The sequence below is a fragment of the Centropristis striata genome, chromosome 16 (genome assembly GCF_030273125.1).
Source record: "Centropristis striata isolate RG_2023a ecotype Rhode Island chromosome 16, C.striata_1.0, whole genome shotgun sequence".
NCBI classification, from domain to species: domain Eukaryota; kingdom Metazoa; phylum Chordata; class Actinopteri; order Perciformes; family Serranidae; genus Centropristis; species Centropristis striata.
In genome coordinates, this window is record NC_081532.1 from 26,553,833 (window position 1) to 26,575,490 (window position 21,658).

At 36.4% G+C, this 21,658-nt stretch overlaps 1 protein-coding gene across 1 annotated transcript in view; it reads left to right on the plus strand.

Moving 5' to 3' along the window:
* Positions 1-370: 370 nt before the first annotated feature.
* The window catches only part of LOC131988664 (gamma-aminobutyric acid receptor subunit rho-1), a 28,952-nt gene continuing 7,664 nt past the window's right edge, over positions 371-21,658 (plus strand). The window contains exons 1-8 of the mRNA XM_059353843.1: positions 371-775; positions 10,462-10,512; positions 11,182-11,288; positions 12,151-12,218; positions 15,420-15,643; positions 18,145-18,227; positions 20,445-20,585; positions 21,059-21,211. Coding sequence (XP_059209826.1) covers positions 669-775; positions 10,462-10,512; positions 11,182-11,288; positions 12,151-12,218; positions 15,420-15,643; positions 18,145-18,227; positions 20,445-20,585; positions 21,059-21,211 — 934 coding nt within the window. The 5' untranslated portion in view covers positions 371-668. The remainder of the gene's footprint in view (positions 776-10,461; positions 10,513-11,181; positions 11,289-12,150; positions 12,219-15,419; positions 15,644-18,144; positions 18,228-20,444; positions 20,586-21,058; positions 21,212-21,658) is intronic.

Below are 21,658 nucleotides of genomic sequence, written 5' to 3' on the forward strand. Positions count from 1 at the left end.
CCTGAGAAAAAACAGCAGACACAGCAGACAGCAAGAAAAATAACTGCGCAATCACAAAACCCTACAGTCACTGTCCAGGCTTACATTAAACAAGACTGCAATCCTGCAAACACCACAAGCAGGAATGCAAATTTTTCAATTTTTTTGGCAGGGATTTTTGACATGCCAGACACGAGACTCCTGAATGAGAAGCAGCTGAGGAGCCTCTCACACAGACACAGAGCTCCCTCTCAGCCTCTGTGAGTCTGCATCTCTAAACCGTTGACCTTACAAATGAGCGCGCAGCATCATTGTGAGAATTGGTGTTTCTGGGCGGTGCAAAGTGGAGTAGAGCACATCAGAGTGCAGGATATCTGAGCACAGCAGAGCACAGAGAGGCAGGCACATCCGCCGCTGGAGGGATCAAATCTGTACCATCTGACGCTCAAGGATTTATGGGTTTAGTCAAAATTGCTTTTCCCACTGTGGAGATTAAGCACCGTAGGATGTTTTCCACTCAGGCCGTAGAATAGCTCAGTGTAGCTGCTGCTGCTGTTGCTGTTTTTCCTCCCTCTTATCGGCTCCGGCACTGGAGAAGGGAATGTCTCAGGAAGGCAGAGTGCTCCGAACCCTTGAGGGGAGTAGATTCTGACTGACAGGAGAGGTCCGTCCTCTGGGGAATGTGAACCATGCAGGTGGATGCTCTTCTTGTGCTCTTCTGTGTTTGGCTGGCAGGTGCAGCTGGGAGGATAGCCCAGTCGAGGGGTCACAAACTGGAGACCTACAAACAGAGCAGGTAATGTCAAAGCAGTCACACATGTCACAATACTGGACTGAGTGTTTTTATTGTCTTAAAACAGGATGAATGGCTGTTTTAATTCAAGGTTAGAGTGCAAATATGATTTTGCTCCTCTCCTTTCCCGCTATGTTCTTATACATGTTTTTAGAGGTTTACACCATGTTGTCCAGTGTTTCCTGTGTCACCTGTGCTGCTCCCTCCCCCTCTGAAAACGGACTTATTCAGACAGCAGATTGGAGAGCAGAGAGAGAGAGAGAGAGAGGGAGAGAAAGAGAGAGGGAGACCTAAATCCCCACATCTATTTATGCACTACTAGTGGCTGCTGTGTTCTCTTGCCCCACAACTGCTGCAGGACTGTTTCCCCCTCTGGCAGCAGTTGTAGCCAATGTCATTTCCAGGTGATTATTTAGGCTAATTGCTGCCTTGTTAATGCGTCCAATGGATTAAATGTTTTAGTCGGGGACTGAACTAGATCTGGGGACCATTAAAGCACCCTCAATTCTACATATGTTATCGATCGAATCGGCTGCAACTTTGGAAGGGATTTAAATGGAAACGATTCTTTTAGAGCCAGACCACTATGACATTTTTTGAGGTCGATACCAATTTAATAGGGTGACATTTCAATGATTTTTGATATAGCGGCTGATATAGTGAATTTATGAGAGACAATAGACCTTCCTGTGTGGGTTGTGCACCAATCTGACTGGCTCCTTGCTTAAACAAATATCTTTACTTACAAATTTTAAAAATGATTATACAATTTCAGCCAATTCTACTAATGAGAACTGTGCTGAATATTTAAAAAACAAATAAAGATATCATAAATATCTAACACTATTTCTAAACCTCCCATGAGCATTGTTTTCTGCATTATATGTTCTGTAAAAAAATGTTTATATAATGGCAAATATTGGACAAAATACACAGATACTGATGGATACAGATATATCTGTGATAGGGCAATATTGGCTGATGGAATTTGGCTTTAGAAGTTTTATCACTGCTGTTCAGTGCAGGGAGCAGTCTGACTGTGGTGGAAGAAATGTCACATTTACACTATAGAACAAGCTATTAGCATCTTAATCTGTTTTTGCTCACACTAGAAATTGTGATAACTGCATGCTGGTAATCTTTATTTTAACAATTCGGTTAAATTTGTGGCTCATAGGGAAGCATGAAAACACTTTATGACACTTAATATTGTGAGTAGGAATTGGTGTTTTAAAGCTGAATGCTTTTGTAAATAGAAACATGGTCAGAAATATGTATCTTGAATTATTATAATATTATCTAATGCAAGCGTGTACAAATTATGGCTGCAAGTAACAATCATTTTCACATTCTGCTGATTATATTCTCAATTATTAACTTGCTTTATGAAATGTTACAAGAAAAACAGGATAATTAGTTTAATATCATATAAGACAAAGAAAACAAGCATATATGCACATTTAAGAAGCTAGAATCAGAGATTTTTTTAGCTATTTAAAAAAAAACAACTAATTAATTATCAAAATAGTCACATTTTCAGCTTTATGAAATGTTACAGGAAACACATGTCCTTCACAATTCCCAGAGCCAATGATGATAGCTTATAGTGTCTGTTTTAGTCCAAAATCCACAGATAATTAGTTTTATATCATATGAGACAAAGAAAACAAGCATATATGCACATTTAAGAAGCTAGAATCAGTGATTTTTTTCCCGCTATTTTTGAAATAAACGAATTAATTATCAAAATGTTCACAATTTTATGTCCCTTGACAAATCGTTTCAACGCTAAAAAGAATATTAGATGTTTATCACAGTGTGCGGAGGTGCAGTCTGACTTGCAGTGGAAAGAAATTAGACTTTTAAACAACAAACCGAGCAATAAGCATCTGAGTCTTTGACTAACTTTAGAAATGCAAATGTGATCATTATTTCAGCGAGTCAGATAAATTTGGAGCACATTTTGAAGCATAAAAAACAGCTGTAAGGTATTTAGAAAGATGAATGTTTACATGCACAGAAAAATTGTCAGAATGAATTTAAATAACACCCACAGATGGCTTTGAACACCTGTCGAGTGCTGAGAGCAGAGAAATAACTCACAGGGGCTGCAACTAATGATCATTTTCATTATGGATAAATCTGCTGGTTTTCCAGTCGCATAATAAAATGTCAGTCAAATTGGGAAATTTGTCCATCACATTATTTTTGTTAAAGTTCCAGCTGATATCTTCAAATGTCAAAGATAGTCAATTTACTATCAAAAGAAAAGCAGCAAAACTTGACATTTAAGAAGGTAGAAGCAGCAAATATTTGGCATTTTGTTTCCAAAATGGGTTATTATTCATTTTCTCAACTTATTGGTTGATCAAATAAAACGAAAACCTTTAAATGCCTCTGTGCACCTACTGATAGCAACATGGGAATATTTTGCTTTATCTGATTTATAACAAATATGCAGGAAAAAAGTGCAAAAATATCCAATAAATAACCAGCATGGAAGCTTTTCCTGCATTTTGATCGACAAATTGTGACTATTTTCTTGCAGAAATTGAAGCAAAGAGCTTGACTATGTCCTGAGGTCAAGTGAGAAACTGTCTTTGCATTAATCTCTGGTGAAGATAAGATTTTTTCCCAGGCATGCAAAGAACGGCGTCGTACGCCTCGCAATGCTATCAGCGTTGAATGATTTGCATCCACTTAATATATTCAACAAACCCCGTCAAATCATTTAATCCCTCCGCCTTTAGATACAGTATCACTTTTCATGCTGTAACTGTTTATTTATAGATCAGAGGAGACATCAAACAGCAATCTGCTCTTAATCGTTGCATCTATTTGAGTGAAATAAATGTCCCTGGCGTATCTCACCTGCTGCTTCTTATGTACATCATGGCAAAGTGTCAGAGCGCATGACATCGCACATCTGATTTATTGAGTGTGCAGTTCAAGCCATCTTTTTAAAATCGAAACAATCCTCCATGAAATTACAGTCATTTAAAGTGATCATCTCAGCCCTAAGGTGATTAAGATGATCATTAAGTGAAAGAGGAGCACAATCATAATCATCTGTGGAGAATCTTCAGAAGACAGAAAGCACAAGTGGCTCAAAGCTGCGTTGTAATCTCTAAACACCAGTGTCGACTTGTTATCAAAACTGTTTTTTCCCCTCAACTAGTTAAAAGTCCTCTCACATCATGTCGTCTCTCTGCTGACACACACAGTCTGAGAATACAAATCAAATGTAAATCTCTCATTTCTCATCCAGCAGGGGGGAAAAATCTCATACACTCATGCAGAAGTCGAACCTTTTTTCTCTCTGTTTCTCATCACTCCACTCCTCCTCTCTTTCAGTGTGAAATTGCGAAAGCGCCTGAATGCTGCTGGCGTGTGTTGTGGGAGTTTTCACCGTATACTTACATTTTCTTTTCACTCGCTGCCTTGAGGAGGAAGCGGAGAGGAGGATAAGTGTAGGACAGCAGAGTCCCACACACGAAAACATCTGAGGAGAAAACCCTCATTAGGTTTGAGGGATAATTTTGAGTGTTTATTGGTACGGAAACACACATTTTGATGATGAAATGAACCATCATTCGTCTTTTTTCCTCATTTCCCCTTTTCTTTGCTCTTTTCACACCTCAAAATGAACATATAAACCAGAATTTTTTCAAGGTTTTGATGAATGACTGCCAATTTAGTGAGGCAGCATATGATTGAGGGAGGTACAGGTTCTGGATGCAGCATGTCGGCCACTTCAAACCAACCACTGCTGCACACACTCTCCATCTCTGGCTGCTAGGCTTGGCAATTTCATGAGATTCACCTCAGAGCTTGAGGTGAAACAGCTTCACTTCTTTTCACAAGACACGTGAAGAGTGTTGGGCAGCAATCTCAGAACCAATCAGCTATCCGTCTCACAATGATTTAGCCTCTGGGGGCAATGGCCTCAATCCGGATATCTAGGTATCTAGGCCAAGACTTCTTCTTACGTGTGCCGGTCAGTGTTGACAGTCCCATCAGCAACTTCATTGGTACTTTTGTTGGTTTTTTAGGTCCTGGCAACATTTCAGTGCACTTTTATAAAAACTGTTTATGTGCAAATGAATGCATATAGATGAAGTAATAATGCTAAATTGGGCCATAATTCATTCTACCCTCTCACATGCACAAAAAATACATCTCACATAAACAATTTTACCTCTCACATGCACAAATATACCTATCTTTTTATGAAAGTGAGAGGTAAAACTGAATGTGAGGTAAAATCATGAATGAATGTGAATGTGAGAGGTATTTTTAGCAAATGTGAAAGGTATTTTTGTGTATGTGAGAGGTATTTTTGTGAATGTGAAAGGTGTTTTTTATGTGAGAGGTAAAATTTTAAATGTTTTGTGTACGTGAGAGGTAAAATTGTGAATGTGAGAGGTATTTTTGTGAATGTGAGAGGTAAAATTGTGAATGTGAGAGGTACAAATGTGAATGTGAGAGGTAAAATTGTGAATGTGAGAGGTACAATTGTGAATGTGAGAGGTACAATTGTGAATGTGAGAGGTAAAATTGTGAATGTGAGAGGTTAAACTGAACTTGAGAGGTATTTTTGTGTATGTGAGAGGTAAAATAGTGAATGTGAGAGGTAAAATTGTGAATGTGAGGGATTATGTTTTGTGTATGTGAAGAATGATTTATGGCCTATACGGACCTTCATACCTGTGACTTTGTCCTCGCGAGCAGGCGGCCCAGGTTTGAATCTGGCTCAGAGCCCTTTCCTATACATGTCTTCCACTCTGTCTCCCCATTCACTCTCTTTCTCAATAAAGCTGTAAAATAGCTAACAGAAATAAAATAAAAGGCTAAATCACAAATGCCAAATGACAGCCAATGGGTTCTGAGATTGAATTTAGGCCAATGCTTTCCGGCTCTTTTGCTCTCCACCCCGACTATTGCAAATAAGCCTCATTGAAGTTTGCTGTTGGTCTCATAATGGCGTTTAACTTTAAATTAATTGAGCACTGAGTTGAACTGTTCATTCGTCACTTTATCTGTCCCCCGAGGTCAGATGAAGAAAGAGTTGATCCCTTTTTCCTCAACATTCAGCTTTTCTCCAATGAGGCTTTTCCATGTCAACTCTTTCCACATTAAACTGCTTAGTTGTCCACAAATATCACTAACTTTAGCCAACAGCAGTAGCACTGGTGACATAATGTGATTCCTGTAATACTTGTGAGGTGCCACTTGTTGCCATGCACTGCAAAAAAGCCAACTTGTATTTTTTAGCCTAAAACAGTGATTTAATTTGGTAAAAACTTGGAAATATAAATTATTGACATTTAGGGCAATAATGTAAGTTAGCACAACAAAGGACGCCAGTTGTCTGCTCAAAAACAAGTTTGTGAGTTGTTGTTACTTATATCTTTAAGTTGGGGTTCACAACAAGGGACAATAGTTCTGCTAACTCTTATTTCTTTGTTGTGAAATTTGGTCATTAGCGAAAGCTAGCGGCTAACTGATGCTAGCAGCGCTGCTTGTTACAGCTACAAGAGTAACCATTAGCATATCAATGCTAACTCAAAATTGTGTTCACAACATTAGCTGACATTTCATAGTGGCGTTACAATCGTGCCAGAGAAATTCAGAGTTGAGCAAACTCAAAAACAAAACTTAAAATATTTAGTTTAATTGTCCAACTTAAAATTTTATCGAAGTTTGTTGCCTTGAAATTTTGAGTTCACCCAACTTTTCTTTTTTTGCAGTGTGTCTGTCCTTCTCACAAGCTCTCCTTCCTAACCTGACAGAAGATTTGTCACAGTTAGTAGTGTATTAAATGGAAGCTATTGAACGTGATAGCATTGAAATAAAACGCAGATAATTTAAATATAATGAACTCATTTCATGTCACGTTGGGGGGCCGCACTTTAAACATTTCTGATGTAAAGCATGAAAACAAGCGAATAAGAAAGTCATAAATAACAAATGTCATTTCGAAGCAGATAGGACGCATTCAGTTTGTTAATATCATGATTTTTGCTTTTATTTTCCCTGACATTTTTCCAAAAGTCTATGTGGTGAAAGCAAACAAATATTTTAGCAAAATCACAGTGTACGAGTAAAAGTCCTTTAAGGTTGAAGCATCAAAATATACTAATATATTTTACCTGTAAAATGGAACATCATTAGGATTAATGTCCATTAGTTTGTAAGTGTTATTTTATTATTTTTAGGCCTATATTCTGCCAAATAGCTTAATCCATAAAATAAAAATATTGTTGATATATGTTGTATTAATAATAATTATTATTAGTAGTAATAATCTGAATTAGCAAATTAAGTAATGCTGAAAAATAAATAGTCGAGTTGTTCTGATTCCAATACCAGAATCAGAAAATGCTCCGATATTGCAGAAAATGCTGATACCACATAATTTATTAAATTAGTAATCTATTTACTGGTTCCCTCCGTTAAGCTCTGGCACAGTTCTTCTTTGTTGCTCTTAAAACAGTGGTGCTTTATTTATTTACGTTGCTGTTGCACTGCTGTTTTGTATACTGTTTTATTTTAAAAAATATATAAAAATAAATGGCTTGAATCTGCTGTATTTATTCATGTTTTACAATGGTTTAACCTGAGCCAGGCCTTACCACAATGATAATCATATCACAGTCATGCAGGTGAAATATAATATTTCTTTATAACATACTGGTATCGGATCGGTACTCGGTATCAGCCAATACCCACAGCACAAGTATCGGAATCGGTATCGGAGGGGAAAAATGGTATCGGAACATCTCTAATAAATAGTGGAGTAAAAAGTATAAATCATAAAATGGAAATACTCAATTAAAGTAAAAAACTTTAAAAATTGCAGGGTCGTTGAGTAAATGTACTTTTCACCCCTGTCTGTATATTAATGATTTTTTGGATTGTAACGTTAGTCTAAAAATACATCAAATTAAGACGTTAAAGCCTATTCATCATTCTTTATAGTCCACCCAGTGAGCACATGCACAAAAAAATACATCTCACATAAACAATTTACCTCTCACATACACAATTGTTTTTGTGAATGTGAGAGGTATTTTTTGTGTATGTGAGAGGTAAAATTCTGTATGTGAGAGGTAAAATTGTGAATGTGAGAGGTAAAATTGTGAATATGAGAAGTATTTTAGTTAATGTGAGAGGTAAAACTGAATGTGAGAGGATTTTTTTTGGAAATGTGAGAGGTAAAATTGTGAATGTGAGAGGGATTTTTTGTGTATGTGAGAGGTAAAATTGTGAATGTGAGAGGTTTTTTTGTGTATGTGAGAGGTATTTTTGTGAATGTGAGAGGTAAAATTGTGTATGTGAGAGGTATTTTTGTGTATGTGAGAGGTGAAACTGAATGTGAGAGGATTTTTCTGTAAATGTGAGAGGTAAAATTGTGAATGTGAGAGGGATTTTTTGTGTATGTGAAAGGTATTTTTTTAATGTGAGAGGTAAAATTGTAAATGTTAGAGGTATGTTTTGTGTATGTGAGAGGAAAACTGAATGTGAGAGGTATAACTGTGAATGTGAGAGGTGTAACTGTGAATGTGAGAGGTATCTTTTGTGTATGTGAAAGGTATAACTGAATGTGAGAGGTATTTCTGTGAATGTGAGAGGTACAATTGTATATGTGAGAGGTATGTTTTGTGTATGTGAAAGGTAAAACTGAATGTGAGAGGTAAAATTATGAACGTGAGAGGTAACTGAAGAACTGTATGTTAATGATTTTTTTTTTTATTCTAACGTTAGTCTAAAAATACATCAAATTAAGACATAAAAGCCTACTCATCTATTATAGTCCACCCAGTGAGCCTGCGAATGTTAATTCCCTTTTTCTTCAGTTTTTCTGCTCTGTGCACACATTAATGTGTCCAGAATGACCTCTGCAGGAATCTGGCCCATTAACCCTGATGCAGTCCCTGTAGCGATGCGTGCATGCAGGTCCGTGGTGGCAGAGCAGAAACAGTGTGCAGACAGGCGGTCTGCTGCGTGGTGGAGGCAGGCAGAGAGGGGGATTGGAGAGGCATTTCTGCCAAGAGGATTAGGAACCAGCTGCTGGATGGACGCAGACGACTAGCACCCATTGCCCATCAGAGCTCTGCAGCTCGCCAGAGAAACCCTCTTCTCACCGTTTCATTTTGCATTTTTTTCTCTGTTTTGGTCCCGTCCTTTCATATCTCTCTCTCTCTTCCTCTGTGGTACTTCCTTAATGCACGTCTGTGGTTGTCACAGGGATTTGTCCCTGTCTGTCACAGCATGCTCTACTCTAATAATCCATTTTAGGGTTTTGGAAATCTTTTTTTTTTCTCCCTCTCTCTCTATTTGCGGCCTGGAAAAGCTGCCTAAGAGACAAGTATACAGAGGCAGCCCTCTTGAAAAGTGACATCAGGGAAGAGCTGCTTCCTCTAAATCGGATGTGATGAGGAAATGCTCTTTTGCCCTTTGTGTGATTTGTGGGTAAAATATATGTGATGTAACTGGATGTAGTACATCTTCTTATAAAGTGAGAAGCATCAACAAAACAAAACAAGACAATATTATTGTCTCTACTCTGGAACAGGAAATGTTGTGCATTTTTGTAGCTAAATATTGTTTTAATTATTGATTCTTCTGCTGATTTTTTTCTCAATTCATTGATTCATCTTGTAGACTATCAAATCTATGATAACGGCGACTTGTATAATTTCAAAGTTATATTCAAGGTGACATATTTAAATTGCTTGTTGTTGTAACTCCCCAAAACCCAAAGACTCTCAACGTTTACCATCATATATAATGTAGAAAACATGCTGAAAAAAAAATCAACTAAATAATTAAAAAACATAATTTTAGCTATAGTCAAAATACAGCATGTGATGTATTTAGGGCTGCAATGAGTTTTTTTTCTTGATTTTTTTTTTAGCAATTAATCTGACAAATACAGTCATGGAGAAAACTATTAGACCACCATTTTTCTTCAATTTCTTGTTCATTTGATACCTGGTACAACTAAAGGTACATTTGTTTGGGCAAATATAATGATTACATCAGAAATATCTCAGAAGAGTTTAATTTAAGAGCTGATATCTAGACATTTTTCCATGATTTTCTTGATAATAACCAAAATCACTATCAAGAAAACTGTGGAAAATTATATTATATTGGACCAATATATTTGTCCAAACAAATGTACCTTTAGTTGTACCAGGCATTAAAATGAACAAGGAATTGAAGAAAACAATGGTGGTCTAATATTGTTTTCCATGACTGTATTTCTTGATTATTGATTTTTCAATTTGTCAGTAAAATAGTGAAACATGTCTGTAATATTTTCCCACAACTCAAAGCAATGTCCTCAGATGTCTTGTCACATATTTAAGACCAAAAGAAAAGCACCAAATCCTCCCATTTGAGACGCTGGAACCACCGACGTTTGGCTTTTTGCTTAAGAAATTATTAAATCGTCATTTGATTTTCAAAAATAGCTGCAGATTAAATTTCTGTGGATCGATTTATTGCTGCAGCTCAACATATATTACAACTGAAAATGAGAAAGCTTGGATAGAAACCTAAAAGCCAACTCGATTTGACTTTAAAACCTCGGCTTTGTATAATGTGCTGCTGCCTCATGTGACAGATGTTCTCAGTTATTTATTTATTTATTTATTTATTAAATACTGTTAATTTACTAGGTCGCGAAGAGAGACCAGAATGGATGGGGGCGGAGGTCACAAATCCGGAAGGTTAGTTTGTCTTTATGTTTGATTAAAAACATCATATCAAAGCAACAACCTGGTCTCACAGGAATCCGTGAAATAGCCACGGATTTGCTTAACTCAAAATCCGTGGAATAGCCACAGAATCACTCAAATTTCCGTGAAACTGACACGGATTTTGCTGCAATGCAAGTTAATGACAGTCATATCCCGTGGCTGTTCCAACATACAAAGTGATTATGTACATTCACTGAGTGAAAATTTAGAAAATAAAACATATATTTCTCGCTAGAAATGTGATCAAAATCCATTTTTATGCAGAAACTAAGTCAAAATATTAATTTTTTTCACTAAAAATGAGTGAACTGTCTGCCATGTTTTTTGTTCTGACTGCCGGGTCCTTGAAAGCCACGTGACTTGGAACAAACCAATAGGAACAAATATCCATGGAATAGCCACGGGATATGTCATTAACTTGCATTGTAGCGAAATGCAATTTCTCAAAAAAGTGTCAGTTTCACGGAAATTTGAGTGATTCCGTGGCTATTCCACGGATTTTGAGTTAAGTGAATCTGTGGCTATTTCATGGTTTCCTGTGAGACCAGGTTCCAAAGCAATATTGATTCTTTTGCTAATTAGTTTTCGACATTAAAGCACAACCTGACCACATCTCTTTCTTTTATCTTGTTTTTACAGCCCGATTTACAAAAGAAGCCCAGATATGACAAAATCTCTGATGACAAAATCGGAGCAGCTGCTGAGAATAGACGACCATGACTTCACCATGAGGCCGGCGTTCGGAGGTCAGGAGATGAATGTGACTTCAGAGAAAAGTGCTTTTAAATAACAGAGGTTTAATTTGTACAGCTCAGACGTGCAGCGTGCACGCTGCATGCTCTGCTGGATCAGATCTGTGCAGTGGTCATCGGTTTGGACAAACAGTCCTATAAGCATTAAGCTCTTGGTGATCTTAATGACAGCGTCCATGCAAGCTGTGCTGGAGTTTCCAATCACAGCTCAGTTCTTTACATCACGAGTGTTAATACATGTCTTTTTTAATATCACTGTACAACAGAGGGATTTGATGTCAGAAAGGCACACAGGCTTTTATTTTTACTGCACAATCATAATGACATATATTCTTAATCCTTTTAGCTGTCTTTTTATTTTGATCCCTCATTTAAGGCAAATAACCACAAACACAGGAGCTGTATTTAACTCAAAAAATCCTCCATGAGGCTTTGAAGAGTGAAACACGTGCAGATTTTATCCGACTACTTTTAATCACACGACAATCTGCTGCAGGAAACACACCAAGTGACTCTCTGCAGGATTCTTCTGCAGCGTTTGATTTCAAACATCAAGTGTGTCTCAGCTGGAAATGGAAAAGAGAGCTGGATTTCATCCACCGCTGCATCAACTTTGATCCATTATTGTGACCTAATTGTATTTGTGTACTATTGGAGGATGATGATGCAGAGTAGAAAGGCTGAAATAGGTCAAAAGTAAAAAACCCAGCCAGAACGACAAAAGCAGTTGCTCTATAATTGTGTTTTTGGAAATGTGATTGTCAAAAAAAAAAAAAGGTTTCATAGTCTCTGTTATGTCACCCTGACTGGTTTACTAAAATCAGGAAAATAACACTTCTGCATGTGTGTCTTTCAGGTCCTCCAATCCCTGTTGGAGTAGATGTTCAGGTTGAAAGTCTGGACACCATTTCTGAGGTGGACATGGTGAGTATGAGATGGGTAACTTTTTATTTAACCCTCATTGAAATACTTGCAAATTCCAAATCTCAGCCCTAGAGAATATTGGAGGATATTACATACTGCCAGAATGTGTCCCCCACTTTTTACTTGTAAATCTGTGACTTTTTTTCGCACAGATTTGCCACTTTAAGTCTCTTAAATCTGCGACTGTTTTTCTAACCCTAATTCTATACAAAAAAACCCACAAACAAAATAAAATAAAACTAACTATAAAGGTTAATATATATATATATATATATATATATATATATATATATATATAAATAGTAAATACATACATAAAAGCAACAATAAATAAATAAACCCATGTGCAAAGCATAGCTATGACTTGTTCCTCAGTGTAATGGCTGCAGGGACAAAACTGTTTTTGTGTCTTTTTGTTCTACATCTAGGGATTGTAAAGCTACGCCCAGAGGGGAGAAGCTGAAACTCTGTGTGCAATGGATGGGAACTGGGTTAAATTATGTATTACAGATTAGAATATGAAACACAGATGGAGGAAATTAACAAAGTAAACATGTACACTGTAAAACCCAATGTTGCTTGTTTGTTATCATAACTATTTTTTACTTTTCAATACAACAAAGATTTGTGCAAAAAGTTGTTTAACCTAAAATATTGAGTCAAACAGCAAGATTCATTTGAGTTAACTCCGTTGTCTTTTTTGTCTTGACATAAAATTATTTTGCAGCATGGACACTCAAATATTTTAAGTTTAACCAACAAGTTAGGTTTACAGTGTAGTTGAGTACAATTTTGAGGTACTTTACTTGAGATCTTCTTCTTTCTATTCCATCATTGTATGAGTTAGAGGAGCCATGTGAGGTCATGGTCCTCACTGATTTTATTGCACATTATCAGGCACGTCGTGGAGTGCTTAAGACCCTTCAGCTGTTCTAATTAAAATCGCTGTAAACCCCCTCCTCAAGGGGCTTAGTGGTTGTATATAATGGTTACTACACATACTTGGCAATGCTCCATAAGCAACAAAATCAGCAGTAATTTATTGAAAACACATAATCATTCTTCTGCTAAGCAATGCAGTTGTTCTGCGACATTTAGCAGAAGGTTGCCAAGCAGTAAACAGACGCAGTGGAGACACAGAGTCAGGCTGGCCAGGCAGTGGCTGTTGTCTCTGTGCCAGCTGCTTTACAAATCTGGCAACGTGGAGCCAAGACAGTTCTCTCCTATGGGCTCTGTGCTTATCTAAAAGTAAAGTTATAAGATTAAATTTGCATTGTAACTACACTGTAAAACCCAACTTATTGTTTCAACTTAAATATTTGAGTGTCAATGCTGCGAAAGAATTTTATGTCAAGACAACAAGGGAAAAGAAGTTACCTCAAGTGATTCTTGCTATTTGACTCAATGTTTTAGGTTCAAATGACTTTTTGCACAAATCATGTTGTATTGAAAAGGAAAATTTTGTTATAATAACAAACAAGCAACATTGGGTTTTACAGTGTACATATGGATTTTTTTGCACAGCAATACAGACCTTGCAATGTTGTCACAGCTGTTGTTTATAGGTTATTTTCCAACAGTTTTGAAAGCAGCTCAGCCGATCACAATCAAAGATCGGAACTATCTTTATTTTATTATGTATTTAATTATAATATTAATTCATCTGAGTAATGTGCTGCCCACTGCTCCTTGCATGGTGTGTTCACTTGTGTGTAAAAAAGGATGGGTTAAATGCAGAGATTAAATTTCCCCATTGTGGGATTAATAAAGTAATCTTCTTCTTCTTCTTCTTCTTCTTCTTCTTCTTCTTCTTCTTCTTCTTCTTCTTCTTCTTCTTCTTCTTCTTCTTCTTCTTCTTCTTCTTCTCCTGACAGCTAGGCTTGCAAGTTTTTTCATGTTCCATGTTTTGTTAGATATTAATAGAGCTGCAACAATTAATCGATTAATCGATTATTAAATTAATTGTCAACTATTTTGATAATCCAATAATTGGTTTGAGCAGTTTTTTAAAAACAAAAGTCCAGTCAGCTTCTTCAATGTGAATATTTCTGGTTTATTTGTCCCTTTATGACAATAAACTGAATATCTCTTTGGTTTGTGGACAAAACAAGAGATTTGAGGACGTCATGTTGTGGTTTGGGAAACACTCATTGATATTTTTCAATGTTTTATTGACAAAACAACTAATCAATTAATCGTTTAAATAATCGACAGATTAATCGATAATGAAAATAATTGTTAGTTGCAGCCCTAGAAATTAAACCAGAGGTTCCTACTTAGCCACTAACTCTTTTTTTTTTACGTACACCTGTTCAACTGCTCGTTAATACAAATATCTAATCAACCAATCACATGGCAGCAACTCAATGCATTTAGCATGTAGACATGGTGAAGACAAGCTGCTGATGTTCAAAGCAGCATCAGAATGGAGAAGAAACATAATGGTTGGCATAGTTGTTGGTCTGAGTATTTCAGAAACTGCTGATCTACTGGGATTTTCACTCACAACCATCTCTAGAGTTTACAGAGAATGCTTCGAAAAAGAGAAAATACCCAGTGAGCCTTGATGCTTGTTGATTCCAGAGGTCAGAGGAGAATGATCAGACTGGTTTGAGATGCTAGAAAGGCAACAGTTGCTCAACCAAACAACACGTTACAACCAAAGTATTCACCTAGCTCCTAACTCCTGAGTGTGTAACAGTCAGCTTCAAGCCAGAGACTCATTGGAAAGTAATAACTTGCTACTTTGGGATTTGTCAGAAAAGACACAAAATTACCCAAAAAAGAATCAAATTGACCACAAAAAGACACAAATGACCAAAAATTACATAAAATTAAGCAAAAAGGACTCAACTGACCACAAAATGACCACAAAAAGACACAAATTGACCAAAAAAGACAAAAAAAATACCAAAAAAGGAAACAAAATTACCAAAAAAAGACACAAATTGACCACAAAATGATCAAAAAAAGACACAAAATGACCAAATAAACACAAAATGACCAAAAAAAGACACAAAATGACCAAAAAAGACACAAAATTAAAAGAAAAAAACACACATGAACACTTTAACACAGTAGAGACAGAGCTGACTTCCAAAATGATTTGGCGACCCCCAATTGGGGTCGGGACCCCAAGGTTGAGAATAGCTGCTCTAGAGGGTTAAGGATTTTGAGAACCAGTTTCTTTTGCTCCTGTAGGACTTCACCATGACGCTGTACCTGCGTCACTACTGGAAGGACGAGCGGCTGTCGTTCCCGAGCACCAACAACCAGAGCATGACCTTTGACAGCCGCCTGGTGAAGAAGATTTGGGTTCCTGACATGTTCTTCGTCCACTCCAAGCGCTCTTTTATCCACGACACCACAACGGATAACGTCATGCTGAGGGTTTACCCCGACGGCAACGTCCTCTACAGTCTCAGGTGAACACACAGACAGGAGCCTCAACTGGACTCACACTGAGATCCAGAGAAAAAAAAAAAGAAGACAAAACTGTTGGTAGTTCATCACCGGAAGAGAAAACATTGTTCAAAATAGTTTTTTCCTCCTGTACTGCAAAATAAACTTAATTATAAAGCTTTTTACAACAGGGGCATTGAAAAATTAGCAATGCCGCATGATGACATTAAATTCCCACATAGCAGCCATTAAAAATGCTAAAGGTCGCTGCTGATTTATTACAGTCATTTTCGCAACAGGTGATGCATTATGTGGGAGCGTTTTTCTGTGTCATTTCATAATTTGTAATCAGCGTAGCAGACGAAAGTGACAGTGTCGAGTTAATCAGAGGAGAACACCAAATGCTTTTGACTTTTGTCAAGGCACTGCAGGGACTTTTAACCTTTATTTAATCAGGCAAGATGCTCATATTTACTAAGACAGTGTGGAAGTGGGCCAGGGAAAAGTTAAGTGAAGAAGAGAATACATACTGGGGAAAAAACATTTATAAATTCACATGTTCCTGTTATTTGGTTTGGGTCTTCTAACATAACAGCCTATGTACAGAATTTTGTGAATTTAACAGAGCTGCCCCAAATATCATTTTTGTGGCTTCAAAGCTTCAGAATTACCTGCGAATAATCAAAGCTTTGGCGGAGGAGCAGGGGAGCACTTAGCTCCCGCTGCCAGATGGAGACCACCGGCGCAGCTGCACGGCGTTCCGGCTGCAACACGGAAACCTAAAGTGGATGAATGTATTTTTAACAAGCACAACTCTTTGATCCATGTCGTTCATTACCGGACTTTTAACTGTGTCTGTTCAGCTGTAGCACAACAAATAGAAGATAACAAACACAAAAACCAGTTAATAACTATGTGGCAGTGATATTCAGATCCCTTACTTCAGTAAAAGTACTAATACCACACTGTTAAAATACTCCACTACAAGTAAAATTCCTGCATTTAGAACTTACTGAAGTAAAAGTACAAAAGTATCAGCATCAAGATGTACTTAAAGTATCAAAAGAAGTACTCGTTATGCAGAATGGACCCACTGAGATTGTTAGATATATTCCAAAAAATATTATTATTACTGATGCATTAATGTAAGCAACATTTTACTGTTAGTTAGTTAGTTAGTTGCTTTATTCTCTCCCTTGGACACTAGAGAATGTCACATGTTTACAAAACACAAACACACACAAAAGGAAGTCTGTTTACATATTGCATAAATTCATATCAGCACAGAACACACACACTCTTCATTTGCACTATTGCACACACTCTTCCTATTGCACATATACCAAGGGCTGGGCGATACATCGATATATTTTAAAATGTGATATGAAATTAGACCATATCGCATATATCGATATAGTTCAATTTTTCATAGAAATATATTTATTTCAGAAAAAGATTGGCCTATTTTATTTCATTGCTCATTTCTATTTAAGATGTTTTTTTATTTAAATGTGCACTTTATGGAGCTTTGATTTTAAAAAAAGGTTCTCCTGTTGTTATACAGTATTTACGTTCACTTAGATAAACAGTTTCAATAAAACTACTTGTGACATGTCGTATTTGACTTTGACTGAACATTTGTTCTCACTTTGTGATGAGAATATCGGGATATATGTCGTATATCGATATTCAGCCTGAATATATATCTTTTTTAAATTGTTATAATTTTAAATTGATCATGTTTCTCATGTTAAAAAAACCTAAATCTAAGTAAAACTGGCAGCTAAATGTAGTGGAGTAAATTGTACAAGATTTTCCTCTAAAATGTAGTGAAGTAAAAGTATAAAGTTACATAAAATAGAAATACTTAACTACTTACTTATGGTTGAAACACACAAATCAACAAATTCTGCAGATCAACAAAATCGGGCAGGCAAAACCTCTTCTCTTCCACACAGGAGGATCAGGATTATTGCTGTGTCTCTGTTCCAATACTTCTGTCTGTACATTCCCATGTAGTACTCTGTGTACACTATGTACTTACTTGCATAGGGCTTATACTTTGCTCAGGGTAGTCCAATCACGTACACTCTCTGGCTGCTCAGCTGGTTAAAGTCAAAGAGAGAAACTGTTTGAGCGTTCCACACTGAAATTTTTTGACTGTTATGAGTGCAGCATCTGGGTACTCACTCCATTTTTTTTTATACTGTCAGGGTAAATGCACTTCATGCACTCAAAATTGCAAGTGTAAGAAGCACATCAATGAAGACAGCAAAGGTTTTAAACCTGAAGCATCCTCCAATTCTTTCTCTCGGTGACAGTCACTTCTCCCTCAGATGCTTCTTCAAGGACTGAAAGGGGAGCAGAGAGTGTTTGTTGTTTTTTTATGAGAAAAAAAAAAGAAAGAAACAATAAAAAGCATTTGAATGCTGATTTGGATGTGAGTTACTATGGCAACGGTCGGGTTAGCCCTAAAAAATGTAGCCTTCACCCCCGCTGTTTCTCTTTGCTGTTTTCACTTCAGAGTCACTGTCACCGCCATGTGCAACATGGACCTCAGCCGCTTCCCTCTGGACACACAAACCTGCTCGCTGGAGATCGAGAGCTGTGAGTGGATTTATTAAAAAATACAAACAAATTTTAAAGTTATCTCTTTACCACTTTAACCCGTAAGAACCCAGACCCAGTTATCCATAAAGGAAAGTTATGGGGGATATATCACAGACCAAGTGAACCACGCAGAACATATTTATGATGTGGGTTTTTTTGGTCATTCTGTGTCTTTCTTTTAGTAATTTTGTGGGTTTTTTGTGTCTTTTTTAAAGTAATTTAGTTTTTTTCTGTCATTTTGTGTCCTTTTTTGTGTCTTTTTTTAAGTAATTTAGTTTTTTTCTGTCATTTTGTGTCCTTTTTTTTTTGTAATTTTGTGTCTTTTTTGGTCATTTTGTGTCTTTTTAAGTCATTTTGTCTGTCTTTTTTGTGTCTTTTTAAAGTAATTTAGATTTTTTGGTCATTTTGATACTTCCTCCAGCAGCCCCCAGGTAATTTGAGTGTGAGACCCCTGTTCTAGAATATTTAAAGTGTTTGTTACATGGGTGTCACCGTGGGTTCTTATGGGTTAAGCAAATGACAAAGTATCTGAAATAGGGCTGGGCGATATATTCATATAAAAAATATATCAATGTATTTTTAAATGTGAAATGGAATTAGACCATATCGCATATATATAGATACAGTTAAAAAAAAAATCTTTCTTTATATATAAATGCTGCCCTTACTATGGTTTGTCATATTTAGTTCTTTAGTAATGTTCTTTATTCTTTTCTCATATAAATATATTTATTTCAGAAAAAGATTAGCCTATTTTATTTCATAGGCTATTTTTATTCAAGATATTTTTTTATTTAAATGTGCACTTTATGGAGCTTTGATTTTAAAAAAGGTACTCCTGTTGTTATACAGTATTTATGTTCACTTAAATAAATGGTTTCAATTAAACTACATGTGACATGTCATATTTGACTTTGACTCAACATTTGCTCTCACTTTACGATAAAAATATCGGGATATATATCGTTTATTGATATTCAGCCTAAATATACAGGATATGACTTTTGGTCTATGTATCGCCCAGCCCTAATCTGAAAAATGTCTGAATTTCTATGAAATCTTTCTGAAGTGTGGATTCTAACCTCTCTGAACTTTCTTCTAGCACCATCAACGTGCAAGAAATACCAACATTTACTGAGCATATTTGCACCTCTTCTTCATTTTCCAATTATACAAGCGTTCCCCTTGCACTCTCTTCAGGAGGAAATGTCAAGTTTGCTCACCAAATATCTCATGAAATCTCAAATATATCACGCCATTACATGCCAAAAGCCTCTCCTCCAGCACCACCCCTCAGCTCCTCTATTAATAATGAGGCTCTGAGACTCAAATCACAGAGTGCACTGAACATTCTCGTTTTTAGCGACTGCTTATGCTGCTGTATAATTGTAGCGTAGTTTTCTTAAATCTTCTTGGTTACATGTTTCTTTCACATAAACATCCAGCATTGTTCATATTCATTGTTCAATCTCTGCTGTTTGGTTCATTAGAGATGTTTTTATATATATATATATATATATTTTTTTTTTTTTTTTTCACAGTTGCAGTAAACAGTACAATCAAAGAGACATATTTTCATTTTCCTATATATATATATATATATATATATATATATATATATATATATATATATATATATAACCCAGCACCCATTCCACTCACCCCAGAGACCCTTACATTGTTGTATCAATAGGTTAATATACCAGATCAGTTTAAGACAACAATGTGTACTTATAAGGAAAAAATAAATAAATTAACAAAAAAAAACAAAAAAAAACAAAAGATCATTTTGTTTGTTTGTTTTGATTGTGTGTATGTCTGTATGTATATATGTATATATATGTATATAATATACACATATATATACATATTATGTATATATATTTGTATATATATGTATGTATGTATATATGTATATATATGTATATAATATACACATATATATACATATGTATATATATGTGTATATATGTATGTATGTATGTATATATGTATATATTTATATATATACATATATATACATGTATATACATATATATATACATACACATATACACATACATACACACATATATATACACACATACATATACATATACACACACATACACATACACGTAGGGGAAAAAAATATATATATATAAATATATATATATATATATATATAAGAATGGTTGATTACAGATCTGCTCACTTCTCCGTCTTTCCCTCCAGATGCATACACAGATGACGACCTGATGTTGTACTGGAAGAAAGGCAACGAATCCCTGAACACGGACGACAGAATATCTCTGTCTCAGTTCCTCATCCAGAAATTTCACACCACCACCAAGCTGGCTTTCTACAGCAGCACAGGTACTGAAAGCCACAACACAGGCACTTACAGTAATGCTAATACTTACAGCAAACCACACTGATTATGCAAATTGGCCAAATATGTGCACCATGCATTTAAAAGCTATATCAAAACTGAGTAGAAACTTCAATGAATCTCATTTTACTATATAAAAGCAGACTCCAACTAAAGGAATGAGTCTCCCTTACATGTACTTTGAATGTACTAATATTTAATCCTTAACAGTGAAACGAAATGAATCAAACCACTGCCAACCACTTGTGCTCTGCTGGAAAGCCACTGTGACAGCCCTGCAGCCTTCTTATAACCACATGTCACTTTCCAGCTCTCGAGAGCGACCTGAGGCACAAAAAGGATTTAGTTTCCTATCTCTTCCTGCCACCATAGCTGGGAACCTCCGCTTCGAGTGTGCGCTCCAGTATCGGCAGCTAACACATGACAATGTAATGGAGATATTTTTTTTTCTTCGCAGGCTGGTACAATCGTCTGTACATCCACTTCACCCTGCGGCGCCACATCTTCTTCTTCCTGCTGCAGACCTACTTCCCTGCTACTCTGATGGTCATGCTGTCCTGGGTGTCCTTCTGGATCGACCGCAGGGCCGTCCCCGCCAGGGTGCCACTAGGTGGGACAGAGTCTCCCTCCCAGGGCATGGCATTAGAAAGAAATAAAGCTCTACATAAAGTTTGGGTTTGAGAAATGAAGGCTTAGAGCAGAGGTGTCAAACTCTGGCCCATGGGCCAAATTTGGCCCGCAATATAATTATATTTGGCCCGCGAGGAAAAACCAAATGACAACCAGAGCTGGCCCGCCAGTATTATACAGCGCAAATAATACTACAAATCCCAGAATGCTCTGCTCGTGTTTTGCCTTGAACACAGTAGATCAGTGTCTAGCAAACTGAGCAACAATTAAAGTTTATGCACTTTTTCTTGCTAGTCCAAGGCATGGACTTGAATGGTTGCACATTCATTGAAGGATATTATTATTAGTCATTTGGTTTATTATTGTTATTTTATTCTTACATTTATTTTTAGCCTGTGGAAAAAGATTACTGTTAAATTTAAATTTA